The 21,958-nt window shown below is 38.3% G+C and overlaps 1 protein-coding gene across 6 annotated transcripts in view; it reads right to left on the minus strand.

Annotated features, from left to right (window-relative positions):
* The window catches only part of KLHL7 (kelch like family member 7), a 68,680-nt gene that overhangs the window by 35,793 nt on the left and 10,929 nt on the right, over positions 1-21,958 (minus strand). For 3 of the 6 annotated variants that reach the window (XM_032401948.1, XM_032401951.1, XM_032401947.1), the window contains exons 2-7: positions 16,323-16,453; positions 11,679-11,781; positions 10,678-10,771; positions 10,279-10,403; positions 4,903-5,078; positions 2,043-2,217 (exon numbers count right to left, since the gene is read on the minus strand). In XM_032401948.1, the coding sequence (XP_032257839.1) occupies positions 2,043-2,217; positions 4,903-5,078; positions 10,279-10,403; positions 10,678-10,771; positions 11,679-11,757 (649 nt within the window). In that variant the 5' untranslated portion in view covers positions 11,758-11,781; positions 16,323-16,453. The remainder of the gene's footprint in view (positions 1-2,042; positions 2,218-4,902; positions 5,079-10,278; positions 10,404-10,677; positions 10,772-11,678; positions 11,782-16,322; positions 16,454-21,958) is intronic. The other 3 variants (XM_032401949.1, XM_032401946.1, XM_032401950.1) reach the window with 1 other exon arrangement.

The raw sequence follows: 21,958 nt of genomic DNA on the forward strand, positions 1-21,958 counted from the left end.
ATGACACCAAACATTTAAGAAAAGCTTCCAATAGCAACAAAAAGAGAAAAAATTCAAAGGTAATATAGACAATACAGACAAGAAAGCATGAAAGGCACTACAATGCTCCTTCAGAATAAGATATTATAGCCATGAAATAAGAAATTAGAGAATAAATAAAAGCTCACAGAAATTAAAAAGAGCTGAAATAAAAGTGTTGGTAGAAAAATTAAGGCTATCTCCCAGAAGATAGAACAAAGAGGGAAAGATGGATAACAAGAGAGACAAGAAAAGATTAGAGACTCAACTGCTGAAGAATCACAATACCAATAATAGAGAACGAAGAAATCCGTTGAAAAGATAGAAAATGCCCAACATAACTTCAAAAAATAAAGAAAGAAGCACACCAAGTTACATTATTGTGAACTTCCAGAACATCAGGGATATGAAAAAAGATTTTATTTTATTTTTTTATTTTTTTTTTTTTTAAAGATTTTATTTATTTATTTGAGAGAGAGAGAATGAGAGACAGAGAGCATGAGAGGGAGGAGGGTCAGAGGGAGAAGCAGACTCCCTGCCGAGCAGGGAGCCCGATGCGGGACTCGATCCAGGGACTCCAGGATCATGACCTGAGCCGAAGGCAGTTGCTTAACCAACTGAGCCACCCAGGCGCCCAAGATTTTATTTTTTTAAAGATTTATTTATTTGCGGGTACCTGGGTGGCTCAGTTGGTTAAGCGACTGCCTTAGGCTCAGGTCATGATCCTGGAGTCCCACAATGGAGCCCCGCATTGGTCTCCCTGCTCAGCAGGGAGTCTGCTTCTGCCCTCTGACCCTCCCCCGTTTTGTGCTCTCTCTCTCATTCTCTCTCTCAAATAAATAAAATCTTAAATAAATAAATATTTATTTATTTGAGAGAGCGCGTGTGCACGTGCACGTGCACACACAAGTGGGGGAGGGGCAGAGGGAGATGATCTTCAAGCGGACTCCCGGCTGAGTGCAGAGCCTGGGGCCAGGCTTGATCTCAGATCAGAACCTGAGATCATGACCTGAGCTGAAATCAAGAGTCAGACACTTACCTGGGCCAAAACCAAGAGTCAGACACTTAACCGACTGAGCCACCCAGGAGCACCCCCAAAGATTTTAAATGCTTACAAAGAGGAATAAAAAATAAAAGGATCAGACCGACATCGTATTTCTCAAAAATAACACCAGAAGCTAGTTAATAATGGAGCAATGCCTTCAAAATTCTAACTGAAAATGATTTTCAACATAATTCTATACCCCGTTTAAGAATCCTTCAATGTTTTATGGTAAAATAAAGATATGAGATTCATCAAGTCTCCAAATATTTACTATCATATACACTTTCTCAGGAATCTTTCAGGGGATACATTCCATTCAATAGAGAGAATTATGAAAAGGGAAGACCTGGGTTCCAGGAGTCAGTGGGTCTAACTTAGGAGAGGACTGAAAGGACATCCCAGGATGGCAGAGAAGGGAAGTCCAAGACAAGTGTGCCTTAGGATTAGAGTGCAAACAGTCCATATAGGAATATGTAGAAGGAAGGCTCTATGAAGGATGTTTCCAGGAAATAAAAGAAAAGCAACAAATTGTCTAATTGTACAATTTTATTAAGGAGCATTTTACAGAGGGATTGGGACGTAGCCTGCAAGTCAAGAAAAACTAAGTAAATGAAAAAATATGGCAGCTATTAGTTCCAGGCCAAAAAAAAAAAAAAAAAAAAAATGATCACAGTACACTATTTGGTTGAATAAAATAAAAAAGGAAACACCAGAAACGAAGTGCAAGAAAGCTATCACACACAAAAGAAAACAAGGTATAAGTAATTTTTACCCTCTACCACACGTGTCCCTATAAAATAAGGGCTGGGGCTAAGTCTTCTCCAAGTAGACAGCTGACAACCCCAGTGGATTAATTATCTAAAAGAGCTAAGTCTTGAATGTTTCTCCCTGGTGCGGAGTCTGATCCGTTCTAAAGGGTTTAAGCTCAAGAGAAACTGGCTACAGGATCAGGTTATAAATGGACAGCAAGGCAACTTACTTATCACCATCTTAAGGCATTCAGGATTGTCTTGAATAAGTGGTTCAGCTTGTACCGTTTTACTTAAGAAATTCTTTGATATAAGAGGAAACCTGACTTTAGCAAGGATATCAACCATAAATGGCTGGCGATTAGGTTCATCGTATTTCAACCATCTGACAGCAGCATCATAAACCTAAGGGGGGAAAACAGCATAGTAAAGTTCTTAGAAGGCAGCAACATTTCCAATTACCTATTTACTCTCATATTGAAGGTTGGGGGAGGATCTCATGAAGACACAACCACTTATTCCCAATATTTTATTCAGCTATTTTCTTTCATTCCCAAACACTTGCCAGTACTTCACAACAGTTTACCCACTGCTCTAATGATTCTTGTAGAGAAATATTTTTAGAACTAATTACTACTATATAATGTAATCACAGGGAGGATATTGAATTTGTGATTTTTTAGAACAAAATATAACTTCTTTTCAGAAGGAGCTATGATGTACATTTCTACTGAAAGAAATCTACTGGTCAATGATAGTTTTAATACATGTTCACTCGGTACCAGGAAAACAGGCTAATTTCCTCAGGGGGCTTCCATCCCAAGAGATATGAAGGTCATCTATGATTTTATTTTAATACGATATTCCTGAATTATGAATTGATAGACTTACCTGTTTTCCAGAAACTTTACGATATAAAAATTCTATATTTAAAAAAATACATTAAAGGATATTTATATAAGAATTGTTTTCAAAGTGGTACTGTAGCACTCATTTATCTTTACCAAACAAGTCCAAGTTTATCAACACAGTTTGATTTATAAATTATTAGGGTTTTTTTGTTTTTTTTTTTTTAAAGTAGGCTGCATGCCCAGGGGCCCCTGAGTGGCACCGTCAGTTAAGCATATGACTCTTGGTTGTGAGATAAAGCCCTGAGTTGGCTCTGCGTCTCGTGCAGAGTCTGCTTGAGATTCTCTCCCTCTGCTCGTGCTCTCTCAAATAAATAAATAAATCTTTTTTAAAAAAATAAAGTAGGCTCCACGCCCAACGTGAAGCTTGAGCTCATAGCCCTGAGATCAAGAGTCCCATGAACCAGCTAGGCGCACCACAAATCATGAGTTTAGACACACTGAAAACACACCTATTATTTCATAAACATACACATCTACCACATACATGTTTGAGCTACTTAAATTGGTTAATTTGGGGTTGGTGTTAATATGGCCTAAGTTCTGATCTCCATATGAATTAATTTTTTATGGGAACTGGCCTATTTTTTTAAAAATAAACTTTTAATTTTGGAAAAGTTTTAGATTTACAGAAAAGTTGCAAAGATGGTGCAGAGTCCTCATATACCCTGCACCCAGTTGTTAAAATGTTACATTAGCATGATACTCTTATCACAACTAAGGAATCAATTATTAACTAAAGTCCATACTTCTAAAACTTTAGTTTGTCTAATTTTTTTCTCTGTCCCATAATCCCATAAAAGATACCACATCACATTTACCCATTATGTCACCTTAGGATCTTCTAGACTATGACAGTTTCCCAGACTTTCCTTGTTTCTGATCACTTTGACACTTTTGAGTGCTGGTCAGGTATTCTGTAAAACGTCCTTCAATTTGGGTTTGTCTGATGTTCTTCTCATGATTAGACCAGGATTACAGTTTTTTAGGAGGAAGACCACAGAGTTGCCATGCCATTCTCCTTACATTATATTAAGGGTGCATGATATCAACATGACTTATCACTCAAAATATTAACCTATACGTAGTGCTCATCAGGTTTGATGATCTGTAGGTACTGTTTGCCAGGTTTTCTTCAGACTAAAGTTACTTTTAAATTCCCTTTCCATAATGCATACAAGTCAGTTAATTTTGGTCACAGAACTGAGGATTTTTGTTTGTTTGTTTTTTGTTTTTACCTAGTCAGGTCTTCCAGGTCCAAGTTGTCAACTTGCAGACTAATATAACTCATGACCTTGGGCCATTAAGAAGACCAGACAAAAAATGGCTCAGTGCAAATCTTTTATCTTTAGAACAAAAGTAACTCAAAGCATATGATCTTACAGTATCTCTATTAGTTTTCTATTGCTGATGTAACCAATTATCACAAATTTACTGGCTTCAAATACAGAGAAAGGTGTAGGACTGAAAAGAGGGATTAACTGAATGTCTGCATATCAAAGTGTTACTGTTAGTCCATCTAGCTCCCAAATGCCTGCACCCAGCTTTCACCTCTGACAGTTTATTTGACAGTTCTGGAGGTTGAGTCCAAAATGGGTCACACTGGGTTAAAATCAGGGCTGCCTGAAGGCTCTAGAGGAGAAAGCATTTCCTTGCCTTTTCCAGAAGCTAACAGCTGCCTGCATTCCTTGGCTTGTGGCCTCTTCCTCCATCTTCAAAGCCAGCAATCACTGGCCAAGTCTTTCTCACATTGCATCACTCTGACACTGACTCTTCTGCCTCCCTCTTCCACATTTAAGGACCCTCGTGATTACATTGGGCCCACCTGAGGTTAAAGACCTCAAAGATCTTTAACTTAACCACATCTGCAAAGTCCCACTTGCCATGTAAGGTAACATACTCATTGGTTCTGGGGATTAGGATGTGGACATCTTTGGAGGGGAAGCATTGTTCTTCCTACCATGGTATCCAATAGGTTTATTTCTACCAAATGGCCTCTCTCTCAAATAGAAAGCCCTTATAAGCACCCAAGATTTACTTTTCCTATGAAACAGATTTTGGAATACTCTGTTTAATGTAAAGAACAGATTCTCTCCTAATAGGATTCTTTTCCTTGTCATGTATCCAAACATGAAACATAAGAAATCAAAAAGGATAAAACGTGAGAAGACAATTTAGTCACCTGATCCTCTGCTCTCACAGTCAGTGTGTCCTGGTTGAGGAGATGTGTAACTCGCTTGACATCAAGTTGCAGAAATTCATCAGTTTTGTAAACTTCAGTAAAGTGCTGATGAATGAAGTCATCTGCAGTTGCTTTCAATTCAGGACAATCCAGACACTCTGCTAGCACACTTATACCTAAATACAGAAGAAAATAAATGAATAGAAAATAACTTCAAAAAACCCCAAACATACACTGAAGACAAAGTATGACTCCAGAAATATAAGGCTGAATGAATTTCATAAATTCGGATCCTTTTCTGTTCTACTGATTTGTTTATTCTTATGCCAATACCATACTGACTTAAGTATGGCTGATGTTGATACTTTGTAGGAAAAGCCCCTTCAATGCTTTTTCACATTTTTCTTGGCTAGTGTTAAACACTTTCTCTTGCAAATAAATTTTAAAATAAGTTTACAACATTCTACTGTAAAAAATCCTGATACGATTTTAAGTTCTACAGCTGTTTTAGGTTCAAAGCAAAATTTAATAGGAAGTAGAGTTCCCACATACTCTTGTTCCACACATGAACAACTTCCTCCATTACCAACACCTCACACCAGGGTGGCAAAGTATTATTATTATTTTTTTGGTAAAGCATTATTATTATTATTTTTTAAGATTTTATTTATTGGGGCGCCTGGGTGGCTCAGTCGTTAGGTGTCTGCCTTCGACTCAGGTCGTGATCCCAGGGTCCTGGGATCGAGCCCCACATCGGGCTCCCTGCTTGGCGGGAAGCCTGCTTCTCCCTCTCCTGCTCCCCCTGCTTGTGTTCCCTCTCTCGCTGTGTCTCCCTCTGTCAAATAAATAAATCTTAAAAAAAAAAATATTTTATTTGAGAGAGAGAGAATGAGAGAGAGCGAGTACATGAGAGGGGGGAAGGTCAGAGGGAGAAGCAGACTCCCTGCCAAGCAGGGAGCCCGATGCGGGACTCGATCCAGGGACTCCAGGATCATGACCTGAGCCGAAGGCAGTCACTTAACCAACTGAGCCACCCAGGCGCCCAGTAAAGCATTATTTTTAAAAATACATTCATCGATGGATTCAATTTGCCTAATGGGGGTGGGGGAGGGGGACTTGATCCCAGGACCCTGAGACCATGACCTGAGGCGAAACCAAGAGCTGGATGCTCAACCGGAGCCACCCAGGTGCCCCTCATCTTTCCTTCTTGTTTAGACTTGTTAACTATTTTATACCATTCTTTGAAATAGCTTTTCTTTCTCTGGCCAATCTATAGTCTATTAGTGTTATTTTTCTATTTTATTAATTTTACTTTAAAAGATATTTTCTTCTACTTTCATTAGGTGTCAAAAAAAATTTTTTTCCTACCTCCTTGAGTACAACACTCAGTCAAGATAAAAATAAATGCATTTATTTGGAAATATTTAAGACTACAAATTTTCTTTAAAGAAATACTCCAGTCACATTCCAAAGGTTTTGATTTATTCTGTGCTTATTGTCATATATTTCTATACAGCCTGTGAGTTCATTTTTAATACCTCTTTATAAATGCCTATTTAAATAATTCTTCAGTTAAGTATCTAAGTGTTCAGAGTGGAGCGGGAGAAAATAGCTCTCCTTTTGAGGTTAGTTCACACCTTTATTGCGCTGTAATCAGCAGATGTAGCCTGTGTCTCTTTTAGGTGCTCCAGATTTTCTGTTTTTGTAAACAGAATTTGTATTTGTAAACACTCCAAGGGTGCCCGAAAACCATTTGTGTTCTCTGATTATTGGGTAAAAGATTCTGTGATATCTAAACAACTTTGTGTTGTTCAAAACCTTATTTTCCTAAGCTTTATTTTTGAGATTTCTAGGCAATTCTTTGGTGTGTTTTTTATTTTAAGTAAACTCCCCGTCACACGTGGGGCTTGAATTCACAACCCTGAGATCAAGACTCACAGGCTCCCCCAACTGAGCCGGCCAGGCACCCCTGTAGGTAGGTCTATGAGTAGCTCAAAAGCATTCAATAAATTCCTTTTCTGTTTAAGCCAGCAAGTCAGTTTATTTTGCTTGTAACAAAGGAAGCTGACCAGCACATCCCTATCTTGAGATCTTTACCTCTTACTTTGCTGTAGTACTTCCCCTAATACTTTTCTCAGAAGGCTATACGTGGATTATACATCGTGTCTTTGCAACGTCTCCAGTGAATGATGTTTTAAAATGTAATTGGTTTTTTTCTCCCTCCACCATTTGCATATCTTATGCTACTACCTTCTAACTTCCTGTTGCAGATAAATTAACATCACTCTGATTCTTTCTTTTCTAAGTAAACTTTTATAATAGTTACCTATTTTTTTTAAGATTTTATTTATTTATTTGAGAGAGAGAGTGAGAGCAAGAGAGATCACAGAGGGAGAGAAAGAGGGAGAAGCAGACTTCCAGCTGAGCAGGGAGCCCGACGTAGGGCTTGATCCCAAGACGCTGAGATCATGACCTGAGCCGAAGGTAGATGCTTAACTGACTGAGCCACCCAGGTGCCCCAGTTATCTACTGATGCAGGAAAAACAACCCCAGAACTTAGTGGCTCAACCTAACAAAAATGTATTATTTCTTGCAATTCTATGAGTCAAGTGGGTTGTTCTTTTGAACTGGGCTGGTTTAGCTAATCTCTGTAGTTAGCTGGTTGCTCAGCTGGGGACTGGATGGTCTAGATTGGCCTCATTTACTTATCTAGTAATAAGTAAGCTGGTTGGTACAGACATCAGCTAGTACAGCTCATCTGTGCCCCAAATGGTCTCTCATCTTTTCATGATGGCAGAAGAGTCCCCAGCAGCAAAGAAGGGCAAGCCCCAATGCACAATCATTTTTTAAGCCTTTGCTCATGTCACATTTGCCAATGTCCCATGGGCTAAAGCATGCTACATGGCCAAGTCTAGACTACACAGGGAAAAGACTCTCTACCTCTTGATGGAAAGCTACAAAGTCACATATATAAAGGCTTATGCATATAGGGATGGAAAGAATTTGTGGCCAATTTCTGGCTAACCTACCATACTCTTTCTCTCTAAAAGCTTATAAATTCTTTTTATATTGATTTAAAAAAAAAAAATATGGTAAAACACATGCAACATAAAACTTACCATTAGTGACATTTAGTTTATTCACCATGTTGTACCACCGTCACCACTATCTAGTGCCAGAGCATTTTTAACACCCCAAACAGAAGTTCTCTCTTGATCTTGGAGGCAAAAAATATCACTAGGATACATCGAGGAGAGGAATATCTTTTTTTTTTTTTAAAGATTTTATTTATTTATTTGACAGAGAGAGACACACAGCGAAATAGGGAACACAAGCAGGGGGAGTGGGAGAAGCAGGCCTCTCACGGAGCAGGGAGCCTGATGCGGGGCTCGATCCCAGGACCCTGGGATCATGACCTGAGCCTAAGGCAGATGCTTAACGACTGAGCCACCTGGGCGCCCCTAGGAGAGGAATATCTTACTTCATCAGGTCTGGTACTTAGTTTAGTGTGAAAGGTAAAGTCTTTTTAAGCTCAAATAAGTTTTCTTTTATTACTTCTTTGATACTGCTTTTCCTCTATCTGTTCCTTCTGGACTTCCTACCTCATATCAGTGTCCCTTTATCTTCCTTCCATGTCTTTTATGTTTTCACTAATGATTTCCATTTCTTTGCATTTCTGTTTTGTTATCATAAGGCAGTTTTCTCTGTTTGATCTTCTTTAGTTTGATTTTTAGGAATATCCATTCTATTTTTCAATTCAATTGAATTTCATGGAAAATCACAGCTTCCCCCCACCCCTTCATATGCATCCTTTCTATTTTAAGTTCTCCACTTCTTACATTAAATTTGTCTACAGGAAACATTCATTTTGGCTGTTTAGCTTGATATTCTGTCCTCCAAACTACTGGGGGGACTACTTTAATCTAGTACAATCTTTGCCCAATTCCATTAGGTGCCATGAGTTCCTTTAGTATTCATGGAAATCAGCTTGTTGGGGTCTTCTGGGCAGCAGAGAACTGACAAGTGGTAAAAACAAAGACAGAGTTCTCTGATCAGCTCACAGGGAGAGCCATACTCAGGGCTAAATAGAAACAGGCTGAAGTAGTTCCCTTGGGTACTGACAGTATACTTGGCTCAACTGGGTGGGCCACTATATTTGCCCCAGGATTAGCCAGAGAATCAGGCTCCCTTCTAGGCTGCTATGCTGTCCTTCCTCTCAGCTTTGAAAACAATGATGACAGAAGGCATCCAGAAGTAAAACTCTAAATGGTCTCCTCAGAAGCCCAAAGCCTAAGATGTGGTTAGCACAAACTTGCTCCAGGTTCCACAGTATGCTTTGTACCACCATATCCACTCCCTACTCTGGCTGGTTTTCTTTTAGTTGAATCACCTGGTTGGAAATTTAGAGCAGTAGGGAGTTAGGGAAAAATACTTAAGTCATCATCTTCCAAAAACTTCTCTGAATTCCCTTTTTACAATAAATTTTGTGAGAATATTTATGTAAGGAGAAATAAGTAAAATCTCAGGAACATTAATCTTATTGATGAATGGAGCCCCAAACTATGGCCCAGAGAAACAGACTCATTCCAGAATGTCTCTGTTGCACGGGTGAGATTAGAGACTGGTCTTTTTAAAGAATGTATTTATTTACTTGAGAGAAAGAGAATTGCACGAGTGGGGAGAGGAACAGAGGGAGAGGGACAAGCAGACTCTGTGCTGAGTGTGGAGCCCAACATGGGGCTCAATCTCAAGACCCCGAGATCATGACCTGAGCTGAAATGAAGTTGGATGCTTAACTGACTGAGCCACCCAGGTGCCCCCTACAGCAGTCCCTTAATTAGTATCTTAATTTATAGTCTAGGATTTTTAAGTCTTCTAGTATACAATAGCTAGCATATCTGACAATGTGGAGAGGCAACATGGTGTAGTAGTTAAGAACAAGATTATTTTAATTCCAACCTCAACACCTCCATATACTAGCTATAAGACCTCAGGCAATATATACAACCTGTTTTCTCATTCAAGACAGACTTTAGCAATCTTAAGTGCTTCAACGGTGAACATTCATACTTATGATATCATATATCACACCACCACCAGATGCAATCCTTACTCTCCATTCCAGATTCATAAAAACTCATTATTAAAGTTATTTTATATTTTAGAAAATGTTAATACAGTATTTAATGGGCTTCTTGCTGCGCAGGTTAATAGGCACCTCCCTAAGTGTCTCTTAAAATGCATTTTAAGTGTATTTTCTAGTGGACAATGTCTTTAAAATTAAATGAGGATACTTATAACCATACTTTTTAAAATTAAAATACACATTAAAGTTTGTTTTTGTTTTTATTTTAAGTTACGAATCTGATTTCTTACCAAGACAATTTGAAGCATCAACTTGTTCTTTCAAAAAATCAACACACATTTTCTTCACAGGTTCAATCTGGTACTGGTTTGCTGCATCTAACAAAGACTGAACGTTGTTGCTATTCACAGAAATTCTGCAAAGAAGTTAAAGTGAATATTAATTTCCTACAATTTTTTATTATTTAAATAATGCTATTGTAAAATGTATCCTACTAGCCCCTGAAATTAGACAGAAAATTAAAACTTTTCAGTCCTTGCATCAGTATGGTGTAGGTTCCTCAAACTTCCCCATCCTTGTAGTTTTTCATGTTGAAGAATTTGGAGGACATCAATTTGTCACCACAATACTCTGCCATGGTAGATCCCAACCTTTCTTCTCTACAACAGAAATGATCCTCCTTAACTTACCTAGCAGTATAAGCAAATTCCACAAGTTGTTCGATAATGTCAGGTTCAGCATCTTTGAGTTCAACTTCAAAGGATTTTGATTCGAGCATGTTAGCTAAAATGAAGAGCAGAAATATAAATGGCATGAGTACTATTACCAGTTTAACTGAGGACCAGATCATTCCAGGCCATGTTAAATATGGAAAAGAATAATAGGACAGAGATCTCTCTGGAAAAAAAATACCCAGAAAGCCCAATATTCCTATAATAAATGCAAATTAATTCTCCATACTTGAGATGTGTCTTAAATTAAAATAAGCTAAGAAATTAGTTAATTAGTATATTTCTTTTAAAAAAAGGCCAAGTAAACATATACATAAAAATAGATTCAGTATTTCCCCAAGTCCTAAAATAATTTGGTAGCACTCTTCTAAATTGCTATGAGCAAAACTACATCTGATGTAGCCGGAAAACATATACAAGAATAATGACAATTATATATACAGTAAGCTATAGCTTGCAAAGCTCTCATTCTTTACCAAAAACCTCATAGGTAGCCAGAGCACCAAAGAGAAAGCTTGAGGCAGATATATTACATAACCTGATCAAGCTCATAAAACAGTACTAAGCAAAGGAACCAGGACTTGGACCCAGTTCTCAACTCTAAATCTGAGTTTTTTCTAGTATGATATGCTATATTTCATATTTCATTTTTATTTAGTTTAACTTGCTAGATAAATTATCCTAACATTTATTTTCTTCTTTGCCTTTCCATCTAAGGTTAAGAAGAAAACTGGGCATTCAAGTAGAAACTGTATCTTCATCCATAAAAGTCTTGGGCCTGTAGGGCTAATGAAAGGACATTTTTCTTTTGCTCAATCCTCATCATAACCACTTTTCAATCTCTTCATTGTTTTATGGCCTTAATTTCTTAAGTGCTTTAAAAACTAGAAAGATATTTTCATTTAGACTCTACCTCATTCTCACGGAAAAAATATTATGTTTTACTTTAAGATACTTACTTGTGAACATTAAGTTAAAAAAATGACTGGCTGCTGCAAGGACAACTCGATGAGCAGGTATCTTTCTTTCCTGGACCATAAGGATCACATCACAAAGTGTTTTCTAGTCAAGAGAGAAATAAATGAAATTAAAAGGGGCTCACTGGGTCTGGCTTAGCAAACATACAAAACCAGTGCTTGACAAATGCTTTATCTCTATTTTCTATTCAAATCCAGTCTTTGTCCAGCACAGAATTTGTTCATCAGACACATTTAGAAAGGACTTACAGAGTTGCTATCATGATTTGCTGTATCAAAATGTGGTACTGAGCTTCCCAGCAGTAAAAACAGGGGAAAAAAGAAAAGATCTTTATAATCAGAAAAGTAGTCTACTTATCCTTTAGGGAAACCAATTTTTTTTCTGACACAAATTCAAGGTATTTCTCATGGTGAGATTTTATGGAAACATTAAATGAAGTAAGAGCAATGTCCTTGATGGTTTTTCAAACATAGCAATCTGGGTTTTTAAAAAATTATCTATTCTTGATAAGTTCCAAAGTGCACACTGTGTTTCCCAAGAAAGTAGCTTACACAGATCTAACTTGAAACAAAAACAATTCAGAATACAGAGTGGACAAACCAAATGAGCATTCAGCACTCTTTCCTTAGTAACACTTCTCTCAAATGTATGTCTGATAAGAGCTGGATAGCAACCACTTTTAAATTGTGATTTCTGACCAAGGCCAAAATGGTGTCACCCTAGGTTCCTAAAAGAAGGCAGAGTTAAATACTTACAATGCTGACGAAATGAAATATTAATGAAAAAATTTAAGGTTTACTGGAACCCTTAAAGATGAATTTCAAGGAGAAAGAATACCTTTTTTGTCAAAATTTCAATTTCTTAATGAAGTTAAAGATATAATGTACAGGTTAGTCTCAGAGAAAATCTGCAGCTTGTGATATGTCAGGCACTCTTTTAGCACTGGGAATATGAGGCAAATAATACTTTCAGAGTAAAAAAAAAAATCTATCACAAATCTAAATATTGGCTTAGTAGCTCAGACGATATGGCATTTTGTAAATTTTAAGTATTTACTAAAACTATTAATACAGGGCACCTGGGTGGCTCAGTCAGTTAAGCATCTGCCTTCGGCTCAGGTCATGATCTCAGGGTCCTGGGATTGAGTCCCCTGTTGGGCTCTCTGCTCAGCAGGGAGTCTGCTTCTCCCTCTCCCTGTCCCTCCTGCTTGCGCTCTCACTTCCTCTCTCAAATAAATAAATAAAATCCTTAAAAAAATAAAACTACTAATACAATTTCGGATAGGTAAGTCACTATATTCTACTTTATTACTCCACGAATAAAAATCCAAGTGAGATGGTACTGCTCAGTACAAGAAAGGAAATGGGCTTTGTTTTTATTTTATAGTGGGCTAAAAGATGAACAAAATTTCATTTTTACAGCCATGTGAAGATTTTTTTTGTAAGGCCTATGGACTACTGCTTAGAATTACATGCAGATTACTTATAGTTAAAGCCATTGTTATCCCAATAGTGTCTTGAATTTTTAAATTTTTATTTCCTTTGATTTGGTGGGGGAGGTACAGAGTAGGCATAGTTCTTAGGTGATTTTGCCACATACCATACCAAAAATACCAGGTAGCAAAACCAGGTCAACTATTTGGTTACCACCAAAACAAGCTGATCTAGTTGCTCCAGAGAAAGAAAGAAAAAGGCGGAAAGAAGGAAGGGAGGAAGAAAAAGAATTCGGACAGAAGAACAAGCAAGTCAGATAAGGGAGGGGTTCTATGGCTGCTGACAGAAAGTTCCAGAAGATGTACAACTATACTGAAATGCAGCGAAAAACCTTTCCAAAATATACACTCAGCAATAAGGATTTTTAGTGCCATGAATTTATAGGCACTTTAGGAAGTTAAAGAAATCAGAGAGATCTCTGCACAGCAATTTAGTCTTCTCTAAGAATAATCTCCAGCTGGATATTAATGTTATGGAAGGAATGGGAGGAACCTTTTGTATCCAAATGGTACATGTGACTGTACTACAATAGATTAACAGGTTTCAACAGGAGATGGGACTGACTTAAAGAGAGAGGCTCTGCTCGGGAAGAGTGTATCTGCAGATAGAAAATGGGAAGAGACAGAGATCTGGGTTACACTGGAGAATATGAAAGGTAACAAGTCCTATGTGAATTGAAGAGAAACTTAAACAAAACTACCTTCTGAACAATACATGTTCACTGGATAAAACAAGAAAAAAAAACCCCTGGCAACTTCTGTTTATATCCCCCCATATTTGTTATATCTTTATATTTATTATTCTCAGCTTTTGAATTTTTAGTCTCTTAGATATTGCATAGATTTGTGTGACTTAATCTGAAAATCTCACCATCTAAAATTACTTTTAGTAGGATTTAGATCCTTCATATTTATTACTGATAACTTATGTTTCCTCTTACATAGGCCATCTTCTTTTACACAATTTATTATGCTTCCTTGCTGTCTTCTTTTTTAACTACCAGGTGGTATTTTAGTCACATTTTCTTTGCACTTTTGCACTTTTTTCTTCTTTTAGGGACTTACTTACAGATCTGTCAAATATTTGCAAAGTGAATTCAGCAGGGTTATTAGTCAAATATTGTTCTAGGAATGCAAGGAGGCTTCAAGAACAATAATTCTTTAATATAATCAGCATATTCACAGGTTAAAAGAGAAAAACTTCAATAGATGGCAAAATTAAAAATTCATTTCCTTTTATACTCTTTAATAAAGAAAATGATGTATCTGTATGCTGAAGGTGTTTTGACTCAAAAGCAAACATCACATTTAATAGTGACACAAAAGAAGCATTCTCATTTAAGTTTGAAAAGACACATAACACTGTCACTACTATTATTCAATTACTGAATAATCTGAAATCTGAAAATTTTAGCCAAATTGAAAATTGCCTCTGCCTCGGCCCCTTTGGCCAACTTACCAGTCTCTAAGTTTAGCAAGCATCTTTAGCCCTCCTGATTAACTAAACCTTTCTTTGTATGGGAACCAAACTCTCTCGCACAACCTCCCCCGTCAGCCCGGGGCACCAATACACAACTTTCAGGCACGGCTATAATGTCTGTAGCTGGTACCATTGAGTCTGCACGCAATCAAGAAGTGTTATAGACCACTGTGCTCCCCTTTACTGATTAACTGCCCTAAAGTTCCTTTAAAAATCTTTGGCCCAGGCAAAAACCTTAGAGTTGGTTTTTAAACAAAAGTCTGCCTTCTTCCCAGGTGGCCTGCCTCCTGAATAAAGCTCATATTCCTTTCCAATCAAAATTCGTCTCTTAAGTACTGGCTTTTTGAGCAATGAGCAGCTGACTTGGGTTTTTAGGTAACAAAATCAGTAAGAAAATAAATAAACTTAATACTTACAGAACTAAATAAAAAGTCAGTAAGATAGCTAGACAGAAATAAGATAAATATGAAAAAGCAATTAGCTAACCTATATGTGAGCAGTAAGCCACAAAGAAACACAAATGAGGAAAAAATAACAAAAAACCCCAACAACCTCGCATAGCAGCAACAAAATAAATGTTGAGAAATAAACTTAAGAAATGTGAGGGATCTACATTAAATAGGAATTTAATATAGATAAAGATACTATCTCAAAAATGTGGTAAGAAGCTGGAGTACCCGCAATGTTTAGGGCAGTGAAACTATTTCCTATGATACTGTAACAGGATACATGTATAGTATACATCTGTCAACATCCACAGAATGTACAACACAGAGAATAAACCCTAATGTAAACTATGGTTAATAACAATGTAACAATACTGGCTCATCAATTTTAACAAATGTATCGTACTTGTGTTAGCAAGATGTTAATAGTAGGGGAAACTGGGAGGGGGAGAGGGAAAATGGAAACTCTTGTACTTTCTGTTCAATTTTTTGGTAAACCTAAAACTACTCTAAAAAGCAAAGTCTATTAATTTAAAGAATGTGATGAGAGAATGGATAACTGAAAAAATGGTATTAGCATAACTGTTACCCATTGAGGGGAAACATTAGATTTCTCTCTCATACCGTAGTGTTTCTTCTCTGGGGCAAGTTAAGTACTGGGAAGGAAGGTTCAGTCCTTTTCTCCCCTGTCACTTGTGGAAGAGGTTCTATAGGATGAGCAAGAATAAAGTAGAGGTCACTGACCACACACTGCCAGGCCTTCTGGTTCACTTTCTTCTATAAGTCTGCCCCAAAGTGGAACATAACTCATCTCAAATGTTTGGAACCAAGAGTGGAAGAGGGCTGCTGAAATCCGTATGCAGAGACATTCAATGCACTGCAGACAGAGAGAAACTCAGGTGATGCTTTAGTGCCTATAATTATTAGGGGTTTCTGCAGGAACAGTCCTTTGGTTAGGAAAGATTTCACTTCAAAACAGGCAAGAATTTCAGGCAAGTGTTGGTAGAATGACCTTTTCTGCTCTCTTTACGTGTTTGCCAGGTAGGACTGCAAAAGGCAGTAGGCTCCACGTAAGCTCCACAGCACTGTGCGAGGCTCTAACTTTTAACAATGTGTGCTGGCATTACTAAGGCATGCAATCAGCTAATTCTATTCCCAAATTCTATCCTTCATCGTATCCCAAGAAGAGGACTGAGGAATGACTAACCTTCGGATTTATGTAGCTTGTCAACAAGGTTCTGCAATCAGTCCCGCCCAGCGTGATTTCAAGTTGGCCCTGGGTATAAATCCCTGAGTAGACTGTAGATTCAACTATAGTTGGGTGGTGGATTTAAATCACTGAAAAGATAAAGGGAAATGAAGCCCTTATTATATGGGGGTAAATCATCTTCTTGGATTGAGATACTAGAAAAGCCTCAACAAAGCCATAATAAACTCAAAAGCTAAGAGAAAAATTAAGAAGGCCTTAGGAATCTTATTTGCTCAGAAAAGCAAGAAAAATAGCATTGGATTTAAACACACATAATCACAATAAGGCAAGTGGGAAAGTAAAAGAAAAACAAAGTTAGACACCCAGATTCATTGGGGAAAAGCAGATTTCTTCCTTAAGGGAAACATGACAAGTTAGGTCAAACAGCTTTAAAAGGCAGAGGAAATACAGTTTGATATAACTGCTCTTTAAAAGATGAGGCTAGGGGAAAAAAAAAGTTATTTTTGCTGTTATTTATTTAAGTAAGGTGATATAAGCCAAAGAGATATACGGAGGAAGAAAAGTAAAATTCAGCTGTAGTCTCAAACAGTTCTCAGAAAAAGCCTGGATCGAAGAAATTTTTGTTAAGAGCTCTCTTAAAGCTAAAGAAATCAAACACATAATTAGAGGACTATGCTTAAAGACAGAGACAGTTGTAACAGGTGATTACATTAAATTCAGATTTGTAAAGTTTTGGAAAAGGAAGATCAGCAATAAAATAGTTCATCCATTATGTAATTTGCAATGTGATATGGGTGGAAAGACAGGAATGCTACATACTATAGTAGAACATATCTGGGAAGTCTGTGGAAAAAAGACTCTAAGGGAGAGTACTAGGTCACATTAAAGGGAAGCCAAATAACCCAGACATAATCCAAGCCTAAGTTAGATGCTGAACCTGTCCATAGCTGTAATTACTTTACTGAGGGTGGTGAAGATTGGCAGCAGCTGAACCAATCCTGAACACATGGACCTCTTCATTTCCACTGTGACGGTGTCTATAAGAAAGGCACTAAAGGAAGAAGAAGCAAAACAAACATTTGGGCCCAAAATCGAAAGGAAAAGTAAGGAAGGTATTCTGATCTAAACAGTGTTAGCTCTATACTATGTAGAAAGGAAAGGATTCAACTTGACAGGTTAACAACTCCGCTGGGGATGCCTGAAAGGAACAAATAGACAACAGAGTCATAGCCTATTTTGACACATACAGGTAACAAAAAGGAATATGTCTGCTACCACTGAGTTTCCAAAGCCTGGAAGACTCAAATAATGAGGAATGGCAAGGTTTTGAGGAGCACACTGTCAAGGCCATGTTGGTCCCTATGCGACCAACAGGCTTTAGAGGAATCAAAGGTCATTCTCCAGCTGAGATAAATGGAAAGGAAAAAAGACCCCTCCAAGAGACAGGATTAGTAGTAGAAACAAGGAATTTCACAGCAGGATAGGATCATAATGGGGACATGGGGTACAGAACAACTAGTTGGATCAGAACTGTAGAGAATGCAAGGCCACAAACTGCTCTGCACGACCGCCTGCTACAAATGTGGATCATTCTTCTCTCAAAATACTTCGTCACTACACAGAACTCAACTGCCAACAACATAAGGTTCAAAAGAGAAATAAAAATTAAGATTTAAATGTGCAGGACAGACAACAGGGAAAAAAGGGAGACTCTAGAAGACCTGGCAGCTGGGTAAATCCCCCTGGCAAATTTTTCCAAGAGCAAGGTATCCTATGTCAGTGAAGCATTATTACACGTAGATGAAATTCCTTCCCTATTCGGTGAAGTGTCCTATTAGCCTCTTGATAAGTGATTCCTCTCACCTGAGTTTAGAGTCTGCAAATTACAGACAGCCAACACAGACTGGTAACCTGTGCAAGCAAAAAGCCCAGACATCCTTATGTTTTCTTTGAAGATTCTCTGTTCCCTAGAAACTGAAGTTTCTGTTGTTTTAGTCTGGGAACAATAAGGTGGGTTAGGACTTCATCGTGAGGTGTCAACATCTGCACTATTTATTGTAGAGATGGGAGATTTGCTTGTATCTTTTCAGGTTTCTGGGGGTGGAGATGATGCTGTGCTAAGGTGCTAGGGCCCTTCAACATTCTGAAAACACGTGGCACCAACTACCTTGAAATTGGAGAAATTCACCTTTGGAGTTGCTAAACTAACTAAATATATTCCAATGGAAGATAGCCCAGGCTGCAGCTGCTGAAGAAAGCTTCCCAGAATCTACCCAAACACTTAAGCAAATGCTTTCTGGCTGAGACTGAGCAGTGTAAGAAACCAGGGAGAGCACATATTTGGAACGGCCTTTAATTTTAACTCACAGGAAGATCACAGATGTGGGAATTTAACAATGAGGGGGTTCATAAGAGTCAAATTTAGCAGATTTTACGTTGCTAGTACGGAATTAGATGAAGTGTTTTAAGTGGTCATTTGGCTGTTCACTGCAGATAATCTGGAGAGCTAAAAATGAAATTTTGGTCGAGAAAAATTTGAGATGGGAAATAGAAGTGAATTTCCAGTCTGGAGTTAATAGATTACCCATTTAAAAGCTTTCTGGAGTAAAAAAATTAAATAACCTTTCTAAGTGGGTCTACAGAGGATACACAGAAGAACAGTTATCGTAGAGGATGCCTTTAAGATAGAACAAAATGCTCCCTGTGCAGGTAAAACAACAACAACAACAAAAGCCAAACAGAAAACCTTAAAAAAAACAAATTTGGAAATAAATTCTTATTTACTTGGTCCAGTTAGTTTCTGTTGGGAGTTGGGATAGGGCTTTGGTTCCTGGTCTACTATTCAGCCCTCTGAGATTCTCATCAGGGAGTTTACATAAAGATTAATAGCCAAGCGAGACATAATAAAACACACTACTGGGGCGCCTGAGTGGCTCCGTTGGTTAAGCATCTGCCTTCGGCTCAGGTCATGATCCCTGGGGCTCAGCACTGGGCTCCCTGCTCAGCAGGGAGCCTGCTTCTCCCTCAGCCCCTTCCCTGGGCTCATGTGTGTGTACTCTCTCTCTCAAATAAATAAAATCTTTTAAAAATTATATATATTAAAAAAACACACTATTGATAAATGTGTGAGTACCTGGTAATCCCCATCTACTCACACCCGTATACCCCAATAATCTAAATTTTGGAATTTGCATATTCATATGTCCTGTAGTGGGGAATAAAAGACGGCGGGGCCCAAATCCAGCTTACAGAGTCCACCATAAGACATACCTTACCTATTCTCCTTAGCTGATGGAGATCTTAAGTAGATGTGAATCTCAAAAGAATAATCACACCATTAATAAAACAGCAGAGTCTTAACTTCTAGCTTCATTAGATTACAACTTCTCTCTCATTGGGCAAAACTTGTAGGAGAGAGAGATGAGCTCAATATACCTCATTTCCTTTCCTTTGGGTGAGGTGAAGGTCACACATGTTTTCCCAGCCCCAGCCCCTTTGCCCTCTGTTCCCCACACCACATACAGAGACAAACTCACACACATATATAAATGTGTGGGCGTGTGTGTGTGTGTGTGTTCATTCTCCTCCTTTCAGGGAAAAGCCTTATAACAGTGGTTTTCAAACTTTTTAAGCAGCAGAATCCATTTTTTTCTTTTTTCTTTTTTTTAAAGATTTTGTTTACTTATTTGACAGAGACACAGCGAGAGAGGGAACACAAGCAGGGGGAGAGGGAGAGGGAGAAGCAGGCTTCCTGCGGAGCAGGGAGCCTGATGCGGGGCTTGATCCCAGGACCCTGGGATCATGACCTGAGCCGAAGGCAGACACTTAACGACTGAGCCACCCAGGCACCACCAGCAGAATCCATTTTCAAATGATGTGATTTCACATAATATACAGACACAAGGGGCAGATGGTTTGGCTCAGGTCATGACCTCCAGGTCCTGGGATAGTGTCCCACATCGGGCTCCTTGCTCAGTGGGGAGCCTGCTTCTCCCTCTCCCGGTTTGTGCTCTCTTTCTGTCAAATCAATAAATGAAATCTTTAAAAAAATAAAAAAATAAACATTTAAAAAAATTTACAGAGACAAAATGGTTTCTATATAGTCAGACTTAGCCTGGCAACCAAGGGATGGAAGAAGCTCCCCTCACTGTTAAGCTTAATGATTCACTCACAAATATTTTGCTTCTGATCTCAGCAATTAGTCTTTCTGGAGGTGGATTCTGCTAGTTTAAAGATATGAGGACCCAAAAGAAGAATGCTTCAACCAAGTGACAGAAAAATGTTTTTACAGAATTAGAAGTTAAGACTACAACCTGGGAATTTTGGCATCCTCCTGGCGCTGGGTAAAAAGAACAAAAGTTATTACATTTGGTTAGGTGCCTGAACCTGGCCATGAAGGAAAAAAAAAAAAAAGATTTCTGTTCTCTATGGGACAGAAGACAGCTGGAGCTCAGGGGATCCCCTTGGGTACCTTCTTGTCGTTGGGAAAGAAGAGTCCTCTATGGTTCTCTTGAATTCCTACATATCTTCCTGGACATGCCAAGAAGGCAAGGCCCTGACACTTTTTACCTGGGGCACCATTTCTCAGGGTTATGTTGGCAGCAAGGAATCATAAGGGATGTAATAGTCTTCCCCATAAGAATAAGGAATAGGCTTGCTTACTGTTTGCTATAATATGGCAGATTCCTTAAGCTCAGTGTTCATTCTGTAGCGACAACACAAATCCACTGTGTGTATAACATCCATCTGGGCCCCAGTGGGTCACCCTCAGTACTTGTGGGGCGAGGGGAACTGACACATACATGTGGATGCCCATGATGCTGTGCTGTGAGTAATCAAGTCTGTTGTCTCTAACCTAGGAGTCTCATGTCTTCTGCCAGCATCCATTAAACAGCAACAGGCTAACTAATCAGCTTATAAATACCATAAAATCAAATCCCAGGCCCTCTGCTGGTACTGCTAAATCTAGTAATAAATGTTAATAAAAGACTAAACTGACCCTATACAGGCAAGACCAAAGGTTCAAGGCACCTAGGAATAAAGGATTAGGTCACCCCATCAGATAAAGAATCTTGAGGAGTTGGCTAAAGAGAAAGAATAGGAATAGGCAGTGAAGGAAGAAATCATGAATAATAAAAACATTAACAAATAAATCATAAGCAATGAATGTGGCTTCTATTTTTATTTTCATCCTTGCTCTTATATTTATATGTTTTAACTATGAAACTTTTCCCTCCACAATCATATAAAGAATCTACTAAGACTTAGGCCTTAGAATCTTGAAATGATGAAACTTGATGACTTTTTTAAATGGATTCTGGCAATCTAGCATCCAGTTTCCTGCCTATTAGAACCCCAAGCTCCCATTTCTGGAAAAATTCCTCATTATGAACTACGTTGGTGAGAGGCCAATTCTCAGAGCTTGCCTCTCATTATGGAAGATAAAAGTCAGTTATTTCTTCTGTTCACTCAGCACAGCCTAAATCTGGCAAACAATCTAAGGCCAGCCAATTATATACCTACTTTCAGGATTTTAAATTTTGAGCAAATAATAGAAAGAGGGAGGAAGAACTGTCTTTGCGGCAGCGGCAGCTGTGGCAAGCAGTCAAGACTGCCCCTGCCTTGTAACTGAC

Source organism: Phoca vitulina, unplaced genomic scaffold (assembly GCF_004348235.1).
Source record: "Phoca vitulina isolate PV1807 unplaced genomic scaffold, GSC_HSeal_1.0 scaffold4, whole genome shotgun sequence".
Taxonomy (NCBI): Eukaryota; Metazoa; Chordata; class Mammalia; order Carnivora; family Phocidae; genus Phoca; species Phoca vitulina.